Source organism: Grammomys surdaster, unplaced genomic scaffold (assembly GCF_004785775.1).
Source record: "Grammomys surdaster isolate TR1022 unplaced genomic scaffold, NIH_TR_1.0 375, whole genome shotgun sequence".
NCBI lineage: Eukaryota > Metazoa > Chordata > Mammalia > Rodentia > Muridae > Grammomys > Grammomys surdaster.
Genome location: NW_021604794.1, coordinates 1341365 through 1360572, shown reverse-complemented (window position 1 = coordinate 1360572; position 19208 = coordinate 1341365). Strand labels below are relative to the sequence as shown.

The following is a 19208-nucleotide window of genomic DNA, read 5'->3' as shown; positions in this document are numbered from 1 at the left end:
GAAGGAAGGAAGGAAGGAAGGAAGGAAGGAAGGAAGGAAGGAAGGAAAAGGTTATAACTGTCCATTTGAAAGAAAGATGTTGCCTTTTCCTAGTTTCATCAACACGTTTGTGAGTCTCCGGTATGACTCGATGGATGGCATCATCAATTTTGCATTGCTTTGGGCTCTTTACCTATATCCACCAAGACTTTTTACCCCAAAGACAACATAAAAGGACCCAGGCCACCCTGGGCTAAACCTCTCCAAATTAAACCAAAATATCCCCCCCCCCCCCCCGTGTAAGATGATTATCCTAGGCATTTTGTCACAGTGATAGAAAGTGAACTAATACAGTTGCAAATTGGGGCAAAGCCTAGCACAGAATTGTAATTTTTCAGCCATAAATCTGTGGCCTTCCACACACAGCCAAAACTATATATCTTCTAGAAGGCCACTGGGAAGTTGCAATTTATGGGTTGGAGAGACTCCAAGAATGCAGTGACATACACATAAATGCTGAAAGTCCCAGGTCTTATCTTGTCCTTTATTGTTGTAGCCAATAGGGCCAGTATTTGAAACAGTGACAGGGCCTGGTTCTCACACAACCAAAACCTGATTTCGAGAAAATAAAAATTATTATTATTATTTTCTTTTGTCAAGACATCATGCATATGAGGCACCCTCAGGTTTTAGTTTGTTTTGGAGGTAAGTAGGTAGGGAGTTTCATGGAGTAATCTAGTTTAACACTTGAGTATTCAAACTCTACACTGCCCCCAAAGTCCGCTTCACAGGAAATGTGTTTCAAAGTCACTTTTCTCTTGTTCAGTTGCTACTTGCTGTTTTGTCTGTACCAGTTAGCAGGTGATCCACAGGAAGAAGTGGCATTGTGGCAGAGTTTTTAAATTTAGTTTAGAGTTTTGGTTTCAGAAGGTTTGGGTTGTGGGGTTTTTTGTTGTTGTGGGTTTTTTTGTTTGTTTGTTTTTTGTTTTTTTGTTTTGTTTTTGTTTTTTTTTAGAATGGAGAAAAGACAAGATTTTATTAGAGTTATGGGATGTTAGTCAACTTTCTACTACCGAAACATACCTGAGATTATACCTTGTAATAAGGAGAGCTTCGTGATGGATTGTGCTTTTGCATTTATGCCTGTACTCAGTTTGCTGGGACCTTGGGTCCTGTGGTGAAGGGACAGTGCATTAGGGCAAGAAGCATGTGGTGGAGCAACCTGCTCACATCCTGTCTCTTCAAAATGGTTGAAAGAAGAAGCTGCAAAGTCCCAAGTCTCCCCAGTGACCTAAATCTTTTGACCTCTTTCTCAATGGCAACAAGCTGAAGACCAGACTTTAATACAGGTCGGTGGAGGCCACCCCAGGTCCACATAGAGTAGTGGTTATTCTTAGCAAGGAGCAGGAGACACCTGGAGGTTGTAAGGATGTTCTAGTTTCATGTTCTAGTTTCTGTGCTGTGATAAAAGATCTCAACAAGCAAGAGAGAAACAAGCAAAGAGAGAAAGGGGCTTACTTGACCTACATTTGCAAGTTACAATCCATTATTGAGGGAAAGTCAAGGTAGGAACTTATATCACATCCACAATCAAGATAGAAAGAAAACAAATGCATGTATTCTTGCTTGTCTGCTTGCTTTCAGCTAGTTTCCTCCTCTCTCTCAGTGTTTGAGAAGCCCTGCCTAGGAATGGGTGTCACCCATAATAGGTTGGGTCTTCCTGTAAATTAACAATTAGGATAGTCCCCCTTCCCCCAAAGGCATGCCCCTCAGCAAGAATCTCTTCCTAGGTAATTCTAGGTCTTGTCAAGCTAATAGCAGTAACCAGCATAACAGGAATGAGGTAAAATATAAAATATTTTTAGACAGGTTTGATTTTTAAAAATTTAGTTATTTTGACCAAGCCAACTCAGTCAGTCAACAGGTTCTCCAGCGCAGGAGTAAGGATTAAAAAGAAAAAAAAAAAAACAATATTACAGCATGACCCCAGTTCTGAGGCTGAAGGCTGAGGCAGGTTTATTTTTTCCCAATTTTCTTTTAATCCATTTTAATTACATGCAAGTATTTAGGTCAGTTCTAGGTTGAGGAACCAGCGATACAATAGCTGCAAATAAATAGTCAAGGAACAAACAAGGCAATAAACAAAATTCCGTGATCACTCTCTTGGTCACTGTTTCTAAGGGCTCATCAGGATGACAAAAATATCTGAGCCTGCTTCCCTGTCCTAGCCCACAGTCATATTCATGCCTGAGGCCTACTTCCTTGTTCTAGCCTAAGACTGACTGAACTTCTCTGTTTTAGCCTAAAATTAGACTCCTGCCTGAACTTCCTTGTCATGGCCCAATGTCAGATTCCTGCTTAAAGCCCATTTCCTTGTCCTTGGCCAATGTCAGATTCCTGTCGAGCAACCTCAAAAGCTCTCCACATTATTTAAAAGGATTTATTGATTTATTTTATGTACATCAGTGCTCTGACTTCACATATACCAGAAGGAAGGAGTCAGATCCCATTAGAGACAATTGCGAGCCACCATGTGTTTGCTGGGAGTTAAACTCAGATCTCTGGAAGAGCAGTCTGTAGCCCTACAGTTACAGTTTTTATGAAGTAGTGGTATCTTTTTTTTTTTTTCTAAATAAATAGTAATAGAACCATTGTTAGGTTCTGCTTAAAAGATGTATGTGTTGCATGAGTAAGATGAGAGTGAGAGTACAGATGATATTCATGAATTGGTTTGTTTTACTTGAAAACTTGATAATGTAGGCAATTTGATAATTAGGTGAGACTCAAGAACACATTTCTTAGCTAGTTGTCAGTGGTGCAAGCCTTTAATTCCAGTACTCTGGAGGCAGAAGCAGGTGGATTACTCAGTTCAAGGTCAGCCTGATGAGTTCCAGAACAGGCAGAGAACACATTTCTTTGTGGGATTGATTGACATTTTGCTGGACCCTTTCCTACTGCTACTGAGGATAAGTAAATGTTTGAGCATTCTGTTAATTAGTGTATCATTTTTTTTTCCCTTTGCTGCAACTAAATACCTGTCAAGAATAACATAATAGGAGGATTTATTTTGGCTCATGGTTGAAGAGAGGTGAGCCTGTCATGGTGTGTTCGTGTAGGAGGATGTGACTGAGATTCTTCTCAACTGATAAGGAAGCAGAGAACAGGGAGTCTTGTCTTCTCCCACTTTGCCCTTTGTATTTGATTTAAAACCTCAGCCCATGGGAGGGAAAGTCGTTTATCTTTAGTTAAACTCTCTGGAAATGCCTTCAAACACTCACAGAAGAGTCTAGATGATCCCACACACAATCAAGTTGATAGTGAAGGTTAACCATTACAGCTCTAGTTTGTGGAGAGAGTAAATGGAATAAAATTCTAGTGAGAAACCACTCAGACCTTGGGAAAGCAATCCACTTATAACTGTTAGAAAATAATTGGAATGTCCTCTGGAAACTGTCAAATCTTTATAATTAGTTCTAAGATCTAGCTTTATGTTTAAAAGGTTGTTACTAGGCTACTAATTTGTTTACTCTTTGTGCGTGTGCACAGATATATGTATAGAGACCAAAAGTAGACATGTGTGTCTTCTCAGTTATTTTCCACCTCATATTTTGAGACAGGATTTCTCACTGATCCCGGGGCTCCCCAGTCTGGCTAGGCTGTTCTGGCCACTGCACTTCAGGCATCTGTGCTCCAGCATTGGGGTTAGACACCTGTACTACCATGATCATCTTTTACTTGGAATCTGGGGATCTGACCTGGAGTTCTTATGCTTGCATAGTAATCCCTTTACTCAAGGGGAACTCCTTCCCCAGCTGTGGTCTTTTAATCCTTGTTTTGTTTTGAGACAAAGTTTCTCTGTATATCCCTGGCTGCCCTGGAACTAGCTCCATAGTCCAGGCTGGCCTTGAACTAAGAAATCCACTTGTCTCTGCCTCCTGAGTACGTGTGCCACCACCATGCCTGTTACTTTTTTTCCATAGTAAATGTTTTTTTTTTTTTTTTTTTCAAGACAGGGTTTCTCTGTGTAGCCCTGGCTGTCCTGGAACTCACTCTGTAGACCAGGCTAGCCTCGAACTCTCGAACTCAGAGATCCGCCTGCCTCTGCCTCCCAAGTGCTAGGATTAAAGGCGTGCGCCACCACCACCCGGCTGTAAATGTTTTTTTAATCCAGTGATAGGCTTACATTTAAATCAACTACTTATGAACTATTTTGTTTTCCTTAATTTCATAAATGTTCTCTCCACAAACCAGATGAACACCGATCTCAGTCAGATAGGAATAGTTTATTGACCACACAACCTGATACTGATTAGATTATGGACATAGCTCAGAATTATTATGCTATGACAACATTTCTCAGGGCAGGCTTATAAAGGAAAAAAAACACAATGAGCCCATATGCAGGTGCAGGAAGTGCTGCCCAGTGGTCAGCTCTGACTTGAGCCATTCTAGACATAAAAGTTCATATTGGCCTTTAATTTGATGGGTCCTACACAAAGCTTTGTGGAAATTTAAGATTAACAAACCATATACAGAACACAACAGGGATATGGTCAGCATGACCCTGCTCTGAGTCAAGTTATATGAAATTGTTGCATATTACAGCAGCAATATGAAATAGCTGGCAGGCATGGAACAAAATGGCTACAGCTATGCCAGGGGTGCAGACCTCAATAATAAGTACATTGAGATCAACCTAATAGGCAAAACCTTAAGAGTCCATCCGTTTTCGTTTGGACCAGAAGTTAAGAGATTGAAGACAAAGTCTTCACTTCAGAGTGCCTCCAACAATGAAAACAGCTTCCACATACAGTATTAAGCCCTGGAGAAAAGAAGCTTGTATCTGGGTAATGGAGGTGGCCACGCCTTTAGTTCTAGCACTGGGGAGGCAGAGGTAGGGGGAATCTCTGAGTTCGATGCCAGCCTGGTCTACAGAGTAAATTCCAGGGCAGCCAGGGGCTACACAGAAAAACTCTGTCTGGAAAAACCAAACCAAACGAAATAACAACAACAAAAACCAACCAAACAAACAAAAACAAAACAAAAAAGAAGCTTGTAATTAACTTGGTAATGCTTTTTCCATTTTATGCCATCTCTTGGTTCTAGGAACCAAACTCAGTGCCGTGTGCATTGCTGAACCTGTGCTGTGCTTCTGAACTACAGTTTTAATCTAGATTTGAATTTTTCTATTGTAATTTAAAATATATTTTCCATAGATCAGCTTTGGAATTTAATTTAGTTTTGATCTTTTTATGTTTCTTTGTTTTTTGTTTTTTGTTTTTTTTTCCAAGACAGGGTTTCTCTGTGTAGTCCTGACTGTCCTGGAACTCACTCTGTAGACCAGGCTGGCCTCGAACTCAGAAATCCACCTGCCTCTGCCTCCCAAGTGCTGGGATTAAAGGCGTGCGCCACCACTGCCCGGCTCTTTTTATGTTTCTAACCGAATGCATGCAGGTCCCTGGATCCTGTGTGGGAGTTGGGAACACCGTTCAGTGGTAAGCTTCTGTCTACACATGCACGCACGCACGCACGCACGCACGCACGCACGCACGCACGGAGGTGGGAAAACTGGAGTGATAGCTCAGTAGTTAAGAGACTGGCTGCTTTTGCAGATCTGGGTTCAACTTCTAGCACCCGAACAGAGGCTCACAACTGCCTCTAACTCTGACATCTTCTTCTGGCCTCCTCAGCACTGCATGCACACAGTACACAGATATGCATGGTGGCAAAACACTTATAGCGTAAAAATAAATAACTTAAAAATAGCTTGGGACCAGTGAGATTGCTCAGCAGGTAAAGCTACTTGCTTCATAGGTCTGGGGACTTAGAGTTTGGTACTTGGAACCAACATGGTAGAAAGAAGAGAACTAACTTCACAAAGTTGTCCCATGACTTCCACATGTGTCCTCTTGGCCATATTCACAAATACTAAAATAATAGTAGTAATAATAATAAATTCGTCAACTCTGCTTTTGGGGTTCCACTTCACCCCACTCCAGTCAGCAGCTCCACCTCTCCATGTCTACTTCTGAGAATGCTCAGGAAGGAGAACTTGAAGCATGTCACTCAGACATCTGGATCTGGAAAATGTGCTTTTAAAATGCTGCACTTCTTAGCATAGGTTGTTTGAAGTAGTGTTGTGGTGAGGAGGAATCTCTGGCAGGTTGAGACAAGCAGTTAACTTACTGGTAGGACCTGGTAAGAACTTGGCTCTGCTGATTGGCTGCAGCTTTTGCAGAAATGGCTTCTTGGTGACAGAACTGAGATGTAAAATGCCCTTTTCTTTTCTTTCCAAATGTAGGTTATATATTTGGGAAGGACACCAGAAGACGCGTATAGAACATTAATCTTCGGAGATACAGCCTATATTCCTTTCAGGTAAATGTGCAGGTTATGTGGTAGATGTATTTGATCAGACTCTTACCAGGAACCTTTTGGTGGTAATTCTTAAAAGAAGAAAAACAAAACAGGAAATGAAGCACTGGCAGGAAGTCATGTTAATGATGTGACACACCATAGATCCAGGAGTCTTAACAGTGACACTGTTGGAATGTTGTAGTTACTGGTGACCCTATACACAACACACACACACACACACACACACACACACACACACACCACTTCAGTTATCAGAATGCCAAATGTCTCTTGACTTCTTTATCTTCTATTTCTTTGAAATGGTAGGGGTGGAGTAGGACTTTCCTGAGAACCAAGCTGTGATGTAGCCAGGGGAGAATCCTTGTGGTATTTTGCCCATTGCTACCCCAGGTTCCTGTGCAACTGACCAGGGAGTTTCCGTACTCAGCAGGAGGAACGTTATTGGAAAATGCCTGACCCCTTTTCCCAAGAGCATAGCCTGCAGAGGTAGTAGGTGTGGCTGGGGATGTAGACACACCTGCAACAAAGCCTGTCAGGCAGCTTTGTGTGGAGGTGTCAGGCCTCAATACTCCTAACCTGTGAGTGGATAGCAGCCTTACCTCCTAACTAGTGTGACGATCTTGAAAGAATTTTAAAGGAAAAAAATGTTTAAGAAGCTATGAGCTGATTAATCTGGTGTCCTATAGATGAACTCTGGAGTATCTTCCTAACTGAAGACAGTCTCATCAGATAGTTCTGTGGATCCTTCTCCACTCCTTGAAACGGAGGGCTTCTATTGTTTCTTTATGTCTTTATAAAGAAAGCCTAAAGAATATTTTATATGTCTAAAAAGAATTCTATATACCCAGTATCTATAATTTTTCACTCTACAAGTGTAGCACAAATAGTCTCAAGCCCAGTTCCCGTTAACAACTTCCCTAGAGAGTCCTAATTTGCCTTTCTCACATTTTATCATTTATTTGTTTATTGATTGATTGATTGATTTTCGAGACAGGGTTTCTCTGTGTAGCCCTGGCTGTCCTGGAACTCACTCTGTAGACCAGGCGGGCCTTGAACTCAGAAATCCATCTACCTCTGCCTCCTAAGTGCTGGGATTAAAGGCATGCACCACCACTGCCCAGCTGTCTGTCTGTCTGTCTGTCTGTCTGTCTATCTATCTATCTATCTATCTATCTATCTATCTATCTATCTATCTTATCTATCTATCTGCAGGCTCTTATTAGGTAGGCCTTGCTGTCCTGGAACTCTCTGTGTAGACTAGGCTGTCCTCAGACTCAGATCTGCCTCATCTCTGCCTCCTGAAGGCTGGAATTAAAGGTGTGTGCCACTCACTGCCAAGGACGAGCCTCAGTTTGGAGAGGGGATTCTGAGAGAAGGGAAGTCCAGAAGCAGCAAAAATGACTTGAAGTCAAATCGTGGCCCAAGCTGACAGCCTTTGTTCTGCTGAGATAGCTTTTCAGACACACCTCCCCAATGCACCCCCTTCCCTGTGTGTGTGTGTGTGTTCTCCTCCGCTCTGGACAGCGTTTTTCTTTTCTTTTTTCTTTTTCTTTTTTTCTATTCTAGAAATTCCATGGTTGAGACAGAGACAGCTAGCTTTCTGCTCAAGACAACTCTCTCTGCGAGTAAAAATTCTAAAAGCTCTCTGGATATCTCATGAGTTTTATGACCAAAGTCAGAAAAACCACTATAAAAAAATTCTTGGATGGGCTCAAAATTCTAAAAGTAATTCTTGGGTTTTCCCATAAAAATCAAAAGCTAGAAAAAGTTCTAAAAGAGCTGTGTTCACTCTTCAGAGAGCCTCTTCTGGATAGCTGCTAGAAGACTATGAACAATTCTAAAAGAGCTGTGCTTGTTCTCCGTAGGTTTTTCCAACTAAAATCAGAAATCCCATTAGAAGATATTCTTGAAGGGCTGTGATCCTCTCTCCAGAGATCTCCAGAAAATTCAGCTCCTGCAGACCCTAAAAGCCCACACTCTCTGCTAGCTCATCTCATGCAGATCCTAAAAGCCCACTCTTATTTACACATCAATTCAGTTATTCCAGGGTTCCTCTTAACCATCCCACAAGCCAGCATTCTATGACTTTAGCCCCTTGTCTCTTAGGAAGAGACAGCAAACATAAGCACAGATAATTAGATACCTGGGTGGGACCCAGGCTTGCAATCACCATTCCGACCACGCCTGGACCTAAATTAGCTCTGTCCCAGGCTGACCCTGAACTCAGGAGTCTGCCTGCATTTGTAAGCATAAACATAAAAAAAAAAAAAAACTATTTCCTTCTTTAGCATCTTTCTGACAAGCTGGATCATACATAGTACAGCTGCCACTGTTCCTTTAGATCTGTGAAGCCCCTTATACAATTCATATTGCATCCTTATATTTTTGCATAGTTGAGAAATTATATATTTTTGGACTCATGTTTTTAGAGTTCTTTTCCACTGCCTGAAGGGCTGTCCTGAAGGTCCCAGCGTTTACCATTTTGTGAGACATTAGCCACATCTTCGCCTATACTGTCTCTTATAATCATGGAGTCATTAATATTAACAGAACAGACATTTCTCAGAGAAATGTGAAAATATGCACATTATTATACAAACAAGCTTAAGCTCATAGCACTCATGGAGGCCCATGCTTGCTGACCCTGTCTCAGGGGCAGGAACCATGTTATTCTGTCCCTACCAAAGCCATGCTAGACTCAGTAGTGACACCATGACCAGCCTATTTCTTTTCTTTCTCTCCTTCCCTCCTTCCCTCTTTCCTCCTTCCTTCCTTCCTTCCTTCCTTCCTTCCTTCCTTCCTTCCTCCCTCCCTTCTTTCTTTTCTTCCTTTCCCCCTCCCTCCTTCTTTCCTTCCTAACTTCCATCCCCCCCCTCCCTTTTGAGACAGGGTCTCTCTACAGCTCTGGCTATCCTGGAACTTGCCATGTAGACCAAACTGCCTCAAACTCACAAAGCTCCACCATTCTCTGCCTTGCTAATGCTGGGATTAAAGATATGTACCACTGCACTTGGTATCCTATGATTTCTCACTAAATTGTCTCATTTATTTTCTATCTTAGTGAGGGAAGTAGTCTGAACGAGCACACTTGTATTACTGTTGTCTGTAGTAATGCTCTGCTTCTTAGTTTTGTTGTACTTTTTGTGAGAGAGTTTGCATTGCCCCCTGACCCTCTTGTTTTCATCTCCCAGATGCACATGGGTGTGCACCACCTTGCCCATCATGTGTTTGTCCATGGCTTACTTTGGTTATCAGTTAGAGAATTGACTCTTTGCTGTTGTTGTACCCTTTACAAACTTGAGCCTTACTCTGAAGAAAAATAGTAGTACCTATCTGCAGGGGTTATGTGCCCAAAAGAAAACAAAAAAGTCTGCCCTCACATAGAGATTGCACAATATCCATAGCCCTTTCTCTCCTTTCTAAAAATTGATAAATACAATTTGGAAGAAAACACTGATGTTAACAGTCAAACAGATATCTCATATGTGTGTGTGCGGTGCTTAGGGATTTGACTCAGGTCATTGTACGAGGGCACACACTGTACCATTGAGCCTGCGCTCCAGATCAAAACAGTAATCTGACTTGTACAGCCAAGTCTTACACATGTGTATGTGTGCATGACTACCACACTTTGGGGTATAGAACATGGTCCCTCCTGCCCTGTGCAGTCTGTTATCTATCACCTCTCATAGAAACTGCTCTTATGCTACCTTTCCAATGTTGCTTAGGTTTGTTTGCTGTGGAGCTTACTGTGTCTGGACTCATCTAGTATGCATCGGATGACTCAGTGGTTAAAGTACTTTCTGAACAGGCCCACATACATGATGTGGGTATAACATGGGTATAACAGCCCAACTAGCGTTTTCTGTCTTGGTAGACAGGCACAGTGTATCCCTAGAGCAAGCTGGCTAGCAAGGCCAGTCATATTGGTGGAATCTTGGTTTGTTGAGAGATCTTGCCTCAGTGAATAAGGTTGAAGAGCAATTGAGGATAGTTCCCGATGGCTCCGGTAGGAAGACTGGGGTGTGCTGGGGGTCAAGAAGCAAGCTTGTGTGTTCATATTGTGTAAAACAGGGCTTAAGTAAATCAGGGCTTGAGTAAAGCAGGCCATGAGCCATTGTTATTCTTGAAGGAATGCACGCATCAAATTCTTTGCCTGGATGAATTGGTATGCTTTTTTTTACTAGGTTAACTAGGTTGGAGAATTGTTGGCCATATTAAGAAGTTAATGCTAGTAGTTAATTGTTACTTTTTTTTTTTTTTTTTTTTTTGTTATTTGAGACAGGGTTTCTCTGTGTAAACCTGGCTGTCCTGGAACTCACTTCTGTTGCTGGCCTCGAACTCAGAAATCCACCTGCCTCTGCCTCTCCCAAGTGCTGGGACTAAAGGTGTGCGCCACCACTGCCCGGCAACTGTTAGTTTCAAAGTCATACATTACTGCAATTTGAGAATTCACTCTTTTTCTGTTGATGCTGCTAGGGCCAATACAGTATTTGAGTGGAAATGTCTGTTGGGTAGTTATGAGCTTGCTCAGATGTGGAATGATTTTACTGGACGCTCCTGTGATTTTATTGGAATTCTAACCCTTAAGAATTAGAAAAAAGTTAAAAGTTACCCAGTTAAACTATTAAAAGTTCTACTATAACTATAGGGGCAGAATGCTTGTTTCTATGCTGAACAGATCACTAAGTAGAGCACATTTGGTTTTGAATTCGAGTCAGCTTTGTCTTGGGGTGAGTGTGCTGTAGAACATTAACAGTTACACTTTGGGAATTTCAGAGATGCTGCCTATGGAAGCTGCAGTTTCTACATTACACTCCTCGACTGTTTTCACGCAGTAAAGAAGGTGAGTGTCTTGCAGAAGATACATTCTTCTACACAGAGCTGTTAGAGTTCCTTCAGAAGGTCAGAAGTATTCCATTCCCAGTTAAGATTAAAGTGACCCCAAACCAATAAACAGCTCATTCTGAATTTCTGATTGTTTCTACGCTTGAATGGGATGGAAAAGGAACTTACAGACAGGAGGCAGGCTGGGGTTGTTGGATGAGCACTTGCTTAGCATACGAGAGGCCAAGGGTTTAATACCAGCATCACAAAAAATCGCACAGGAGTGTTAAGTAATTTGGTTCTAGATATAGCATTAGCTTTGAGTGTGCCTCATTTAAAGGGAAAAAAGTTGAATCCTTTCCCCCTCCAAGTTATATATGTATGTGCAAAACAACAACTGTAGTGTGTGCAGTGGCAGCATTGGCTTAGCATATGCAAAGTCCTAGATCACATCCCTTGCACCAGCAACACAGTAACTGTGAGACTTAGTTTTGTCTCCAGGCATTGGACTTTGAATTCAATAGGAGAATTTTGACAATAAATTTGTTACAAAGTTTTATATAACAATAAGTGTGGCACAGTTGCTTTGTCAGAAAGTTGTAGGAATGTGGGTGTGGCACAGGGGCTCAGCATTTGAAAATGTTCAGCATGTTTCTAGGATACATCCTGGATCTTAATAGAAAATTAACATTTTTCTTATGCTTTTGTTCATAAACATTTTCTTTTGGATTTTAGGCAATGCAGTATGGCTTCTTTAATTTCAACTCATTTAACCTTGACGAATATGAACACTATGAAGTAAGTTCTAGGTTACTGATTTCAGTCTCCCTACTCTGCACTTTACCTACTGAGGTGTCATTGACCAACATATCTGTATTTCATCACTGTGTGTGTGTGTGGGGGGGGAGAAATGCATATTGGTGAGTTTGTGTGAGGTCAGAAGACATCTTTGCAGAGTCGGTTCTCTCTCTTCCCATCTACATGGGTTCTGGGCTCAAACTCAGGTCCTTAGACTTGTGTAGTGAGTGCTTGACCTGTTAAGCCACCTCACTGTTTCAGATAATATTTTGTTGGGCTCTCATCAGAATTCTACTATTTGCCCACATACTTTTCAATCTGTTACCATACCTAAAGGAATAAAGAGAAATCTTTGTTTTGTTTTGTTTTTTTGTTTTTGTTTTTTTTTAAATATTAAGCAATATGGCAAGGTGCTTCAGAGGTGAACGGAGTTTGAATAACCCAAGCCCACAAAAATATTAGGTGGGCATGATGTCCTGCCTATCTATCTGTCATATCTGTGCTCAGCTGAATGATCCTGCCTTAGTATATGAGGTAGAAAGCAATCACAGAAAACAACTCATGTTAGCCTTGGGCTTCCATATGCTTATACCACACACAGTCATGTGCACCCAACACACATCCATGCATGGACACACATGCACATGAGGAAAAACAAAATAAAATGAGGTTGTAGGGTGAGAATCTTTAACTTTTGATTCTCCATTCTGAGAATGATCAATGGTTCCAGGGTGAACAGGTACATCTTTGTAATGCTTTTGTTTAAGTTCTGTTTTTAGTGTTGGTAACCTTCCTGTGGTGATGGGGTGGACACAGTAAGGTGATGACTTGCTGTGTCTAGTGACTGCTAAGGTATGCTTGGTTGTTATGGCCCAATTGTACTGTTTCAAGTTATTAAAGCTAAGCAGAAATAGCCAGGCATGGTGGCAAACCTCTTTAATCGAAGGACTCAGAAGAGATAGATCTCTTCAAGTTCAAAGCCAGCCTGGTTTACATAGTGAGTTTCAGGCCAGTCAAGGCTACACAGTGACACCCTGTCTTAAGACAAAAAAACCTAACTGTTTTAAATAAAAGAGTGGACATTTTACTGGATTCTGCAAATTAAAAATCCAGGAGCAGAGATGGGGAGGTGGTTTAGCAGACAAATTGCTCTCTGCTCAAGAAAGAGAACCTGAATTTAGATCCCCACACCTGTGAAAAGAGCCCAAGGTGGCAGTAAAGTTCTGTAATAGGAGGTGGAAAGAGCAGTATCCCTGGGGCTCACTGGTCAGCTATTGTAACTGAATCAGGTTCAGTGAGAAAACTTGTTCCAATGAACAAGGTGGAGAGGAAGTCAACCTCTGGCCTATGTATGCACAACATGTGTTAGTGCACACACACACTCTGGCCTATGTACTCACTCTGTGTGTGTGTGTGTGTGTGTGTGTGTGTGTGTGTGTGTTAGAATGTGGAATGTTATTGGTAGACTAAATTCTCTGTTCCTGCCAGGAGCTCTTGAAAAAGTGAAAAAGATGAGCTGGAGAACATGTTCAGGCAGGCACATTCATAGGTATCTTCTGTATTTTTTAACATAAATATTAAGAAAAACAAAAGTCCTTGATTCTAGAGTCCCTTCCTCCAAGTATATGGATAAGATGCTGTATTAAGGGCCCTTGTAGGCAGGAAAGCCTATAGATTCTTTGTGTCCTGCTGTAGATGCTTAGAGCAAGAAGAGGCTCTGCAGACAGCACTCCATGTGTTCATATTCCACATCCACAGATAACTAGTTTTGGCTGTTATTTCTAAAGACCTATAGTTGAAGTCTGAGCTATTTTTCACTGCAAAGATAAAGCATATCCTGGGGTTCACTCCTGGCCAGCTGTGTCTTGAATCCACAGTTTCTAAAGTGCAGTATTTAACTACCTCCTTCAGCAACCATGTAACTAAATTGCTAAGATTCTATTTTTTTCTTGTCCCTATAAAACTAAACACATTAAAATAAGATAAAATAAAATAAAATAAAATAAAATAAAATAAAATAAAATAAAATAAACTTTCTCAGGGCTAGGTAGAGAGTTCGGCACTTAAAGTACTTGCTGTAGAAGCATGAGGACCAGAGTTTGGTTTTTTTTGTTTGTTTGTTTGTTCATTTTGTTTTGTTTTTGTTTTTTCGAGACAGGGTTTCTCTGTGTAGCCCTGGCTGTCCTGGAGCTCACTCTGTAGACCAGGCTGGTCTCGAACTCAGAAATCTGCCTGCCTCTCCCTCCCAAGTGCTGGGATTAAAGATGTGTGCCACCACTGCCCGGCGAGGACCAGAGTTTGGATTCCCTACAAGCCACATATGCCAGCCAGCAGACATACATAGCTGAGGCCTATAATCCCAGCACTCAAAAGGAAAAGACAGATGATCCCTGGGGTGAGCTAGACCAGGCTGAGTTAAAGTCTGCAAGCTCTGGCTTTAGTAAGAGTTCATGTTCCAAAAAAATGAAGTAGAAAGTGGTTGAACATCAGATGTCAACTTTTGGGCCTGCACACATTTATATATATATATATATATATATACACACACACACACACACAGAGTATATAAAAAACTGAAAATGCCAGTTTGTGCATGAAGTGCAGTGTTTCTATTACTGCAGTTGTTAAAGTAGTTTTTCTCTTTTGGCACTGATTCCTTCACAGTTGATTGGTTTTTACTTCTTAAAGTCTGTGTTATGCTGGGCATAGTAGGGCATGCTTGTTATCCCAGCACTCGGGATGCAGTGGCAGACAGGGCTCTGTTGAGTCCAAGGGCATCTTAGTCTGCATAGCAAGTTCCAACCTGCCAAGGTTATATGGTTAGATTCTGCCCTAGAAAAGGAAAAGGGAGGATGGCTAGCACCTGAAGAGTGACATCCATGGCTGTCTTCTGTCCAACATATGTGTGTGTTGTTTCCTCTCTGTGGTAGTAGTGACACTTTACTACTTATTCAGGGAGTCAAATTTGTTTACATTGAAAGTTACTTACATTGGAGGGGATGCACTTCTAATCTCCTCACACACACTTAGAAAAGTTTGGTCTCATAATCAGGATTCATTTGCTGTAATAGGAATTTATTCAGATAAAATAACCAGTTGAAATATGAGTACAGAGTATGCTTTCCAGGCTAATGACCTAAGCAAAGAAACAGGTTTAAAGTGATTGATTATCAGGCAAGCAGCCGTTCCTTGGGAATAGTCATGTTAAAGACAATGGCTCTGAACTGGGTGTTGAGAAGGAACTTGGAAGGAGATGTGGTTCAAAGGTTAATTGTGCTGGTCTCTCCTTTGCAGAAAGCAGAAAATGGAGATTTCAACTGGATAATACCAGAGCGGTTTCTAGCCTTCTGTGGGCCACATTCGAGATCCAGGCTGGAAAGTGGTATGCAAAACTCTGGAACCTGTGCAGCTTCCTCCTTTTCCTTTTGCAATAAACTAGTGAGCTGGGCACTGCAGCGCTTGCCTGTTGTCCCAGCTCTTTGTGAGTAGAGTAAAGCAGGACACGTTGAGTCCTGACTTCTGGTGTGCTGTAAGGTTTGGGTGTCTCTCATGGGCTCAGCCTTGCTCTGCTCACCTCCTGGGAGGGAAGCCCCTGAGTTGCCTGTGGAGGGAATGACCCAGCCCTGGTTAGAAAGAGACCAAAGAATTAAGCTAAGCTTGATTCAGTCTTTGTGATTTAACCATTCTTGGTTATTTGAGCACACTGTTCTGCCTGGATGTTAACTTTTTAAACTTTTGGCTTTTACAGTTATAATCAAATTGGTATTCAGTCCCCAATCCAGACATTGTTTCCACCCACTTTCAGGTGAAGCCATTTCCCTTTGTGTTCTTCCTGCGTCTTACAAGCTCTGGTGCATTTCTTTATGTAGGTTACCACCAACATTCTCCGGAGACTTATATTCCATATTTTAAGAGTCACAATGTAACTACCATTATTCGTCTGAATAAGAGGATGTATGATGCTAAGCGCTTTACAGATGCTGGATTCGATCACCATGATCTTTTCTTTCCGGATGGCAGCACCCCTGCTGAGACAATTGTCCAAGAATTTCTGGATATTTGTGAAAGTGTCGAGGGTGCCATTGCAGTGCATTGCAAAGGTAAATAAGCAGCCAGGTTGGGTTAAACGGCAGTGTGCATGTACAAGCACATGTGTAGATATGGGTTATATCCTTTTATGTTGCATAGCAAGAGAACTATATTTTTGAAAGAATAATTTAAGTTTTTCTGTGACATCGTTTGTGTGTGTGTGAGAGAGAGAGGGAGGAAGGGAGGGAGGGAGAGACAGACAGACAGACAGACCGACCAAAGACAACATGTGGGAATCACTTCTCAGTTCTCTCCTACCATGTACTTCCCAAGGATAGAGCTCATAGTATCAGATTTGGCAGCAGTTGATCCATCTTGCTGCCCAGAAAGAGTGATTTTAAAATCCTTAATTTGGGGCTGGAGAGATGGCTCAATGGTTAAGAGCACTGACTGCTCTTCCAGAGGTCCTGAGTTCAAATCCCAGCAACCACATGGTGGCTCACAACCATCCATAATGAGATTGAATGCCCTCTTCTGGTGTGTCTGAAGACAGCTACAGTGTACTCATAAATAAAATAAATATTTAAAAAAAAAATCCTTAATTTGTATATAGAGTATAGTAAATTATCTTCCCAAGTAAGCCTACAACAGCTTATTACACTGAAATGTGTGTGTTTCTTCAGATGTCTGTCATGTGTCTGTAAGGTGAGTCCTCAGGTTGTCAGCAGTAGAGCAAGGTCTTGCAGCAGCTTGGTGTAGACTAGATGTGTTTCAGCAGCTGTAATAGTTTCTGGATCTAAATGTTCCAGGAGTGACTTTGATGATGCACTGTGTGACTATAATAGAGTTTATTTAACTGTAATTAAGAAATTAAGTTAAGCTGGGCAGTGGTGGCGCATGCCTTTAATCCCAGCACTTAGGAGGCAGAGGCAGGAAGATTTCTGAGTTCTACAGGGTGAGTTCCAGGACAGCCTGGGCTATAAGAGAAACCCTGTCTCGAAAAAAAACAAAAAACAAAAAACAAAAAAAAGAAAATTAAGTTAATTAAGAAAACAAGGGATATTAAATAGCAGTTTCTTTCTTTCTTTCTTTCTTTCTTTCTTTCTTTCTTTCTTTCTTTCTTTCTTCCTTCCTTCCTTCCTCTCTCTCTCTCTCTCTCTTTCTGTCTTTCTTTCTTTCTTTCTTTCTTTAAAAAAAAAAAACCCACCAAATTAATTTCCGGAGCTAAAACTGTATTTGTAGTTAGGAATGTAGCTATAATCACAACATTCAAATGTTCACTTTGCAGTGGAAGATGACAAGGCTCACCAAAAAGTAAAGTGAAGGGGTGAAGGGGGGGAGCCAGGAAAGTATGAAAAGCCCACAAAAACTATTCTTGACGAGGATCAAATAGTGCGTTTTCCAGACAGATGATTTAATACAGCGACCTCAACTGTATGCACAGTGAAAAGAAAATGTGAGAAAGGAGGAGAAAAAATATATGAGCAAAATCCAAGTATCAGTAGAAGACAAAAGCCATGAAGTAAACCCAAAAGGCAATTCTGGAATTGAATTGAAAAACTTACTGGCAGGGTTCCAAAGCAGACTTGAATAGGCAGAAGGAAGAAGCCAGGACTGTAAAGAGTAGAGCTGTTGTAGCAGATTTGGAATGGAGCTGGCAGAGGAGATGTGCACAGTGGGAGGTCCAGCAGAGGAGAGAGCGAAAGGAGGCACTCAGCCTGGAAATATTTCCCACTTTTATGAAAGACATGATTGTAAATATTCTCAAAACTCAGCAAACTCCCAACAGAGCAAACTCAGAAACTCACGTAAAGACACTTTACGTGACTGTCCAAAGCCAAAGAAGTTGAAAGAAGATCGAGGAAACACGCCGGTTACCAGATAGGCCATTAGAAACTGTGGAGGCCAGAGGCAGTAAACTGATAAGGAAGAACTTTGTAACCAAGAGTCCTATAAGCCTTCAAACTTCCCTCAAAAGTAGAAGAAATTAAACCACTCTCAGAGGGTCAAATGCTGGGTGAATTGTTACAACTTGACCTGTACTCTAAGACAGCTAAGGATATCTGTTAGGACTCTAGACAGTACTCAGAGCCATATGAAGAAGCAAGTGTCTATGATAGAGATCAGCATGCACATAGATTAAAGACTAGTAACTGCTTGTAAAATATTGTCACTGTTTTTTTTATATAAATGCTATAACACATAAAAAATAGAAAACCATTATAAAAATCAACAAAATCTAGGGTCGATTCCTCACAAAGTCTAACCAAAAAAAAAAAAAAAATTACAAACCTTTAGTTTTGTGTTTGATGATTGAAGATAAAAAAGAAAGGCTTAAATTATTGCATGAGAAGTGGCAGTGGGGACAATACTGGAGAGTCTGTAGAAGTGGTAAAGGTAGGTTTGGCTGTATGTGCCCCTAACCTCTGCACAGGGGATGGGTAGACTTACTCAGCTTACTGGCCTGCCTACCTGACTGAAACCAGTGAACTCTAGGTTCATAGACAGACCCTGTCTCAAGGGGGATAAGGTGAACTGGTAGATCTGGACACTTGCGTGTATATACACATACAAACAACCAGTAAGAGATGACTGTGAACAGCCACAGAACAGAAACTTGGATGATGCAAATGAAGTGAAAAATTCCCAGAAACAAAAGCGGCCATACACAGAATCACCATGAGATATAGACAGTGGACATAGAGTCCAGAACACTGAGAAGGTAGCAAAGTTTCCCAGCTAAGGAAAAGGCTGGACCTGATGCATCACCTGTCAGTAACACCAATGCACAGGGACTTATTCAAATTTGAAGAGAATGAAGACACTGTAAGTTGTTCTCTGGGACTACGATTGCTTTGCTACCAAACACAAGGAAAGAAGCTGTCCGATAAGCATCATAAGCATCCTGAACAAAGTACTTAACAGCTGAATTCTGTAACATAGTAAAAGAATCATACAGAGCTGGGTCTCCATTGGTAGAGGGCTTGCTTTGCAAGCATGATGATTTGGGTTTGCAGCTATGGATAACTCATGGTTTACACCCGTAATCATAGCATTGGGGATGCAGACACAGGAGTATATAATTTAAGATTATCCTCAGTCACACAGTGAATTTGAGGCCAGTCTCCAGTTCAGGAGACCCTGTCTAATTACAATACAATACAATACAATACAATACAATACAATACAATACAATA

The 19208-nt window shown here is 41.3% G+C and overlaps 1 protein-coding gene across 7 annotated transcripts in view; it reads left to right on the top strand.

The window, feature by feature from the left end:
- Cdc14b (cell division cycle 14B) overlaps positions 1 to 19208 on the top strand; it is an 85134-nt gene that overhangs the window by 44942 nt on the left and 20984 nt on the right. For all 7 annotated transcript variants that reach the window (XM_028781223.1, XM_028781226.1, XM_028781222.1 and 4 more), the window contains exons 5-9: positions 6281 to 6357; positions 11137 to 11203; positions 11920 to 11982; positions 15277 to 15364; positions 15852 to 16082. In XM_028781223.1, the coding sequence (XP_028637056.1) occupies positions 6281 to 6357; positions 11137 to 11203; positions 11920 to 11982; positions 15277 to 15364; positions 15852 to 16082 (526 nt within the window). The remainder of the gene's footprint in view (positions 1 to 6280; positions 6358 to 11136; positions 11204 to 11919; positions 11983 to 15276; positions 15365 to 15851; positions 16083 to 19208) is intronic.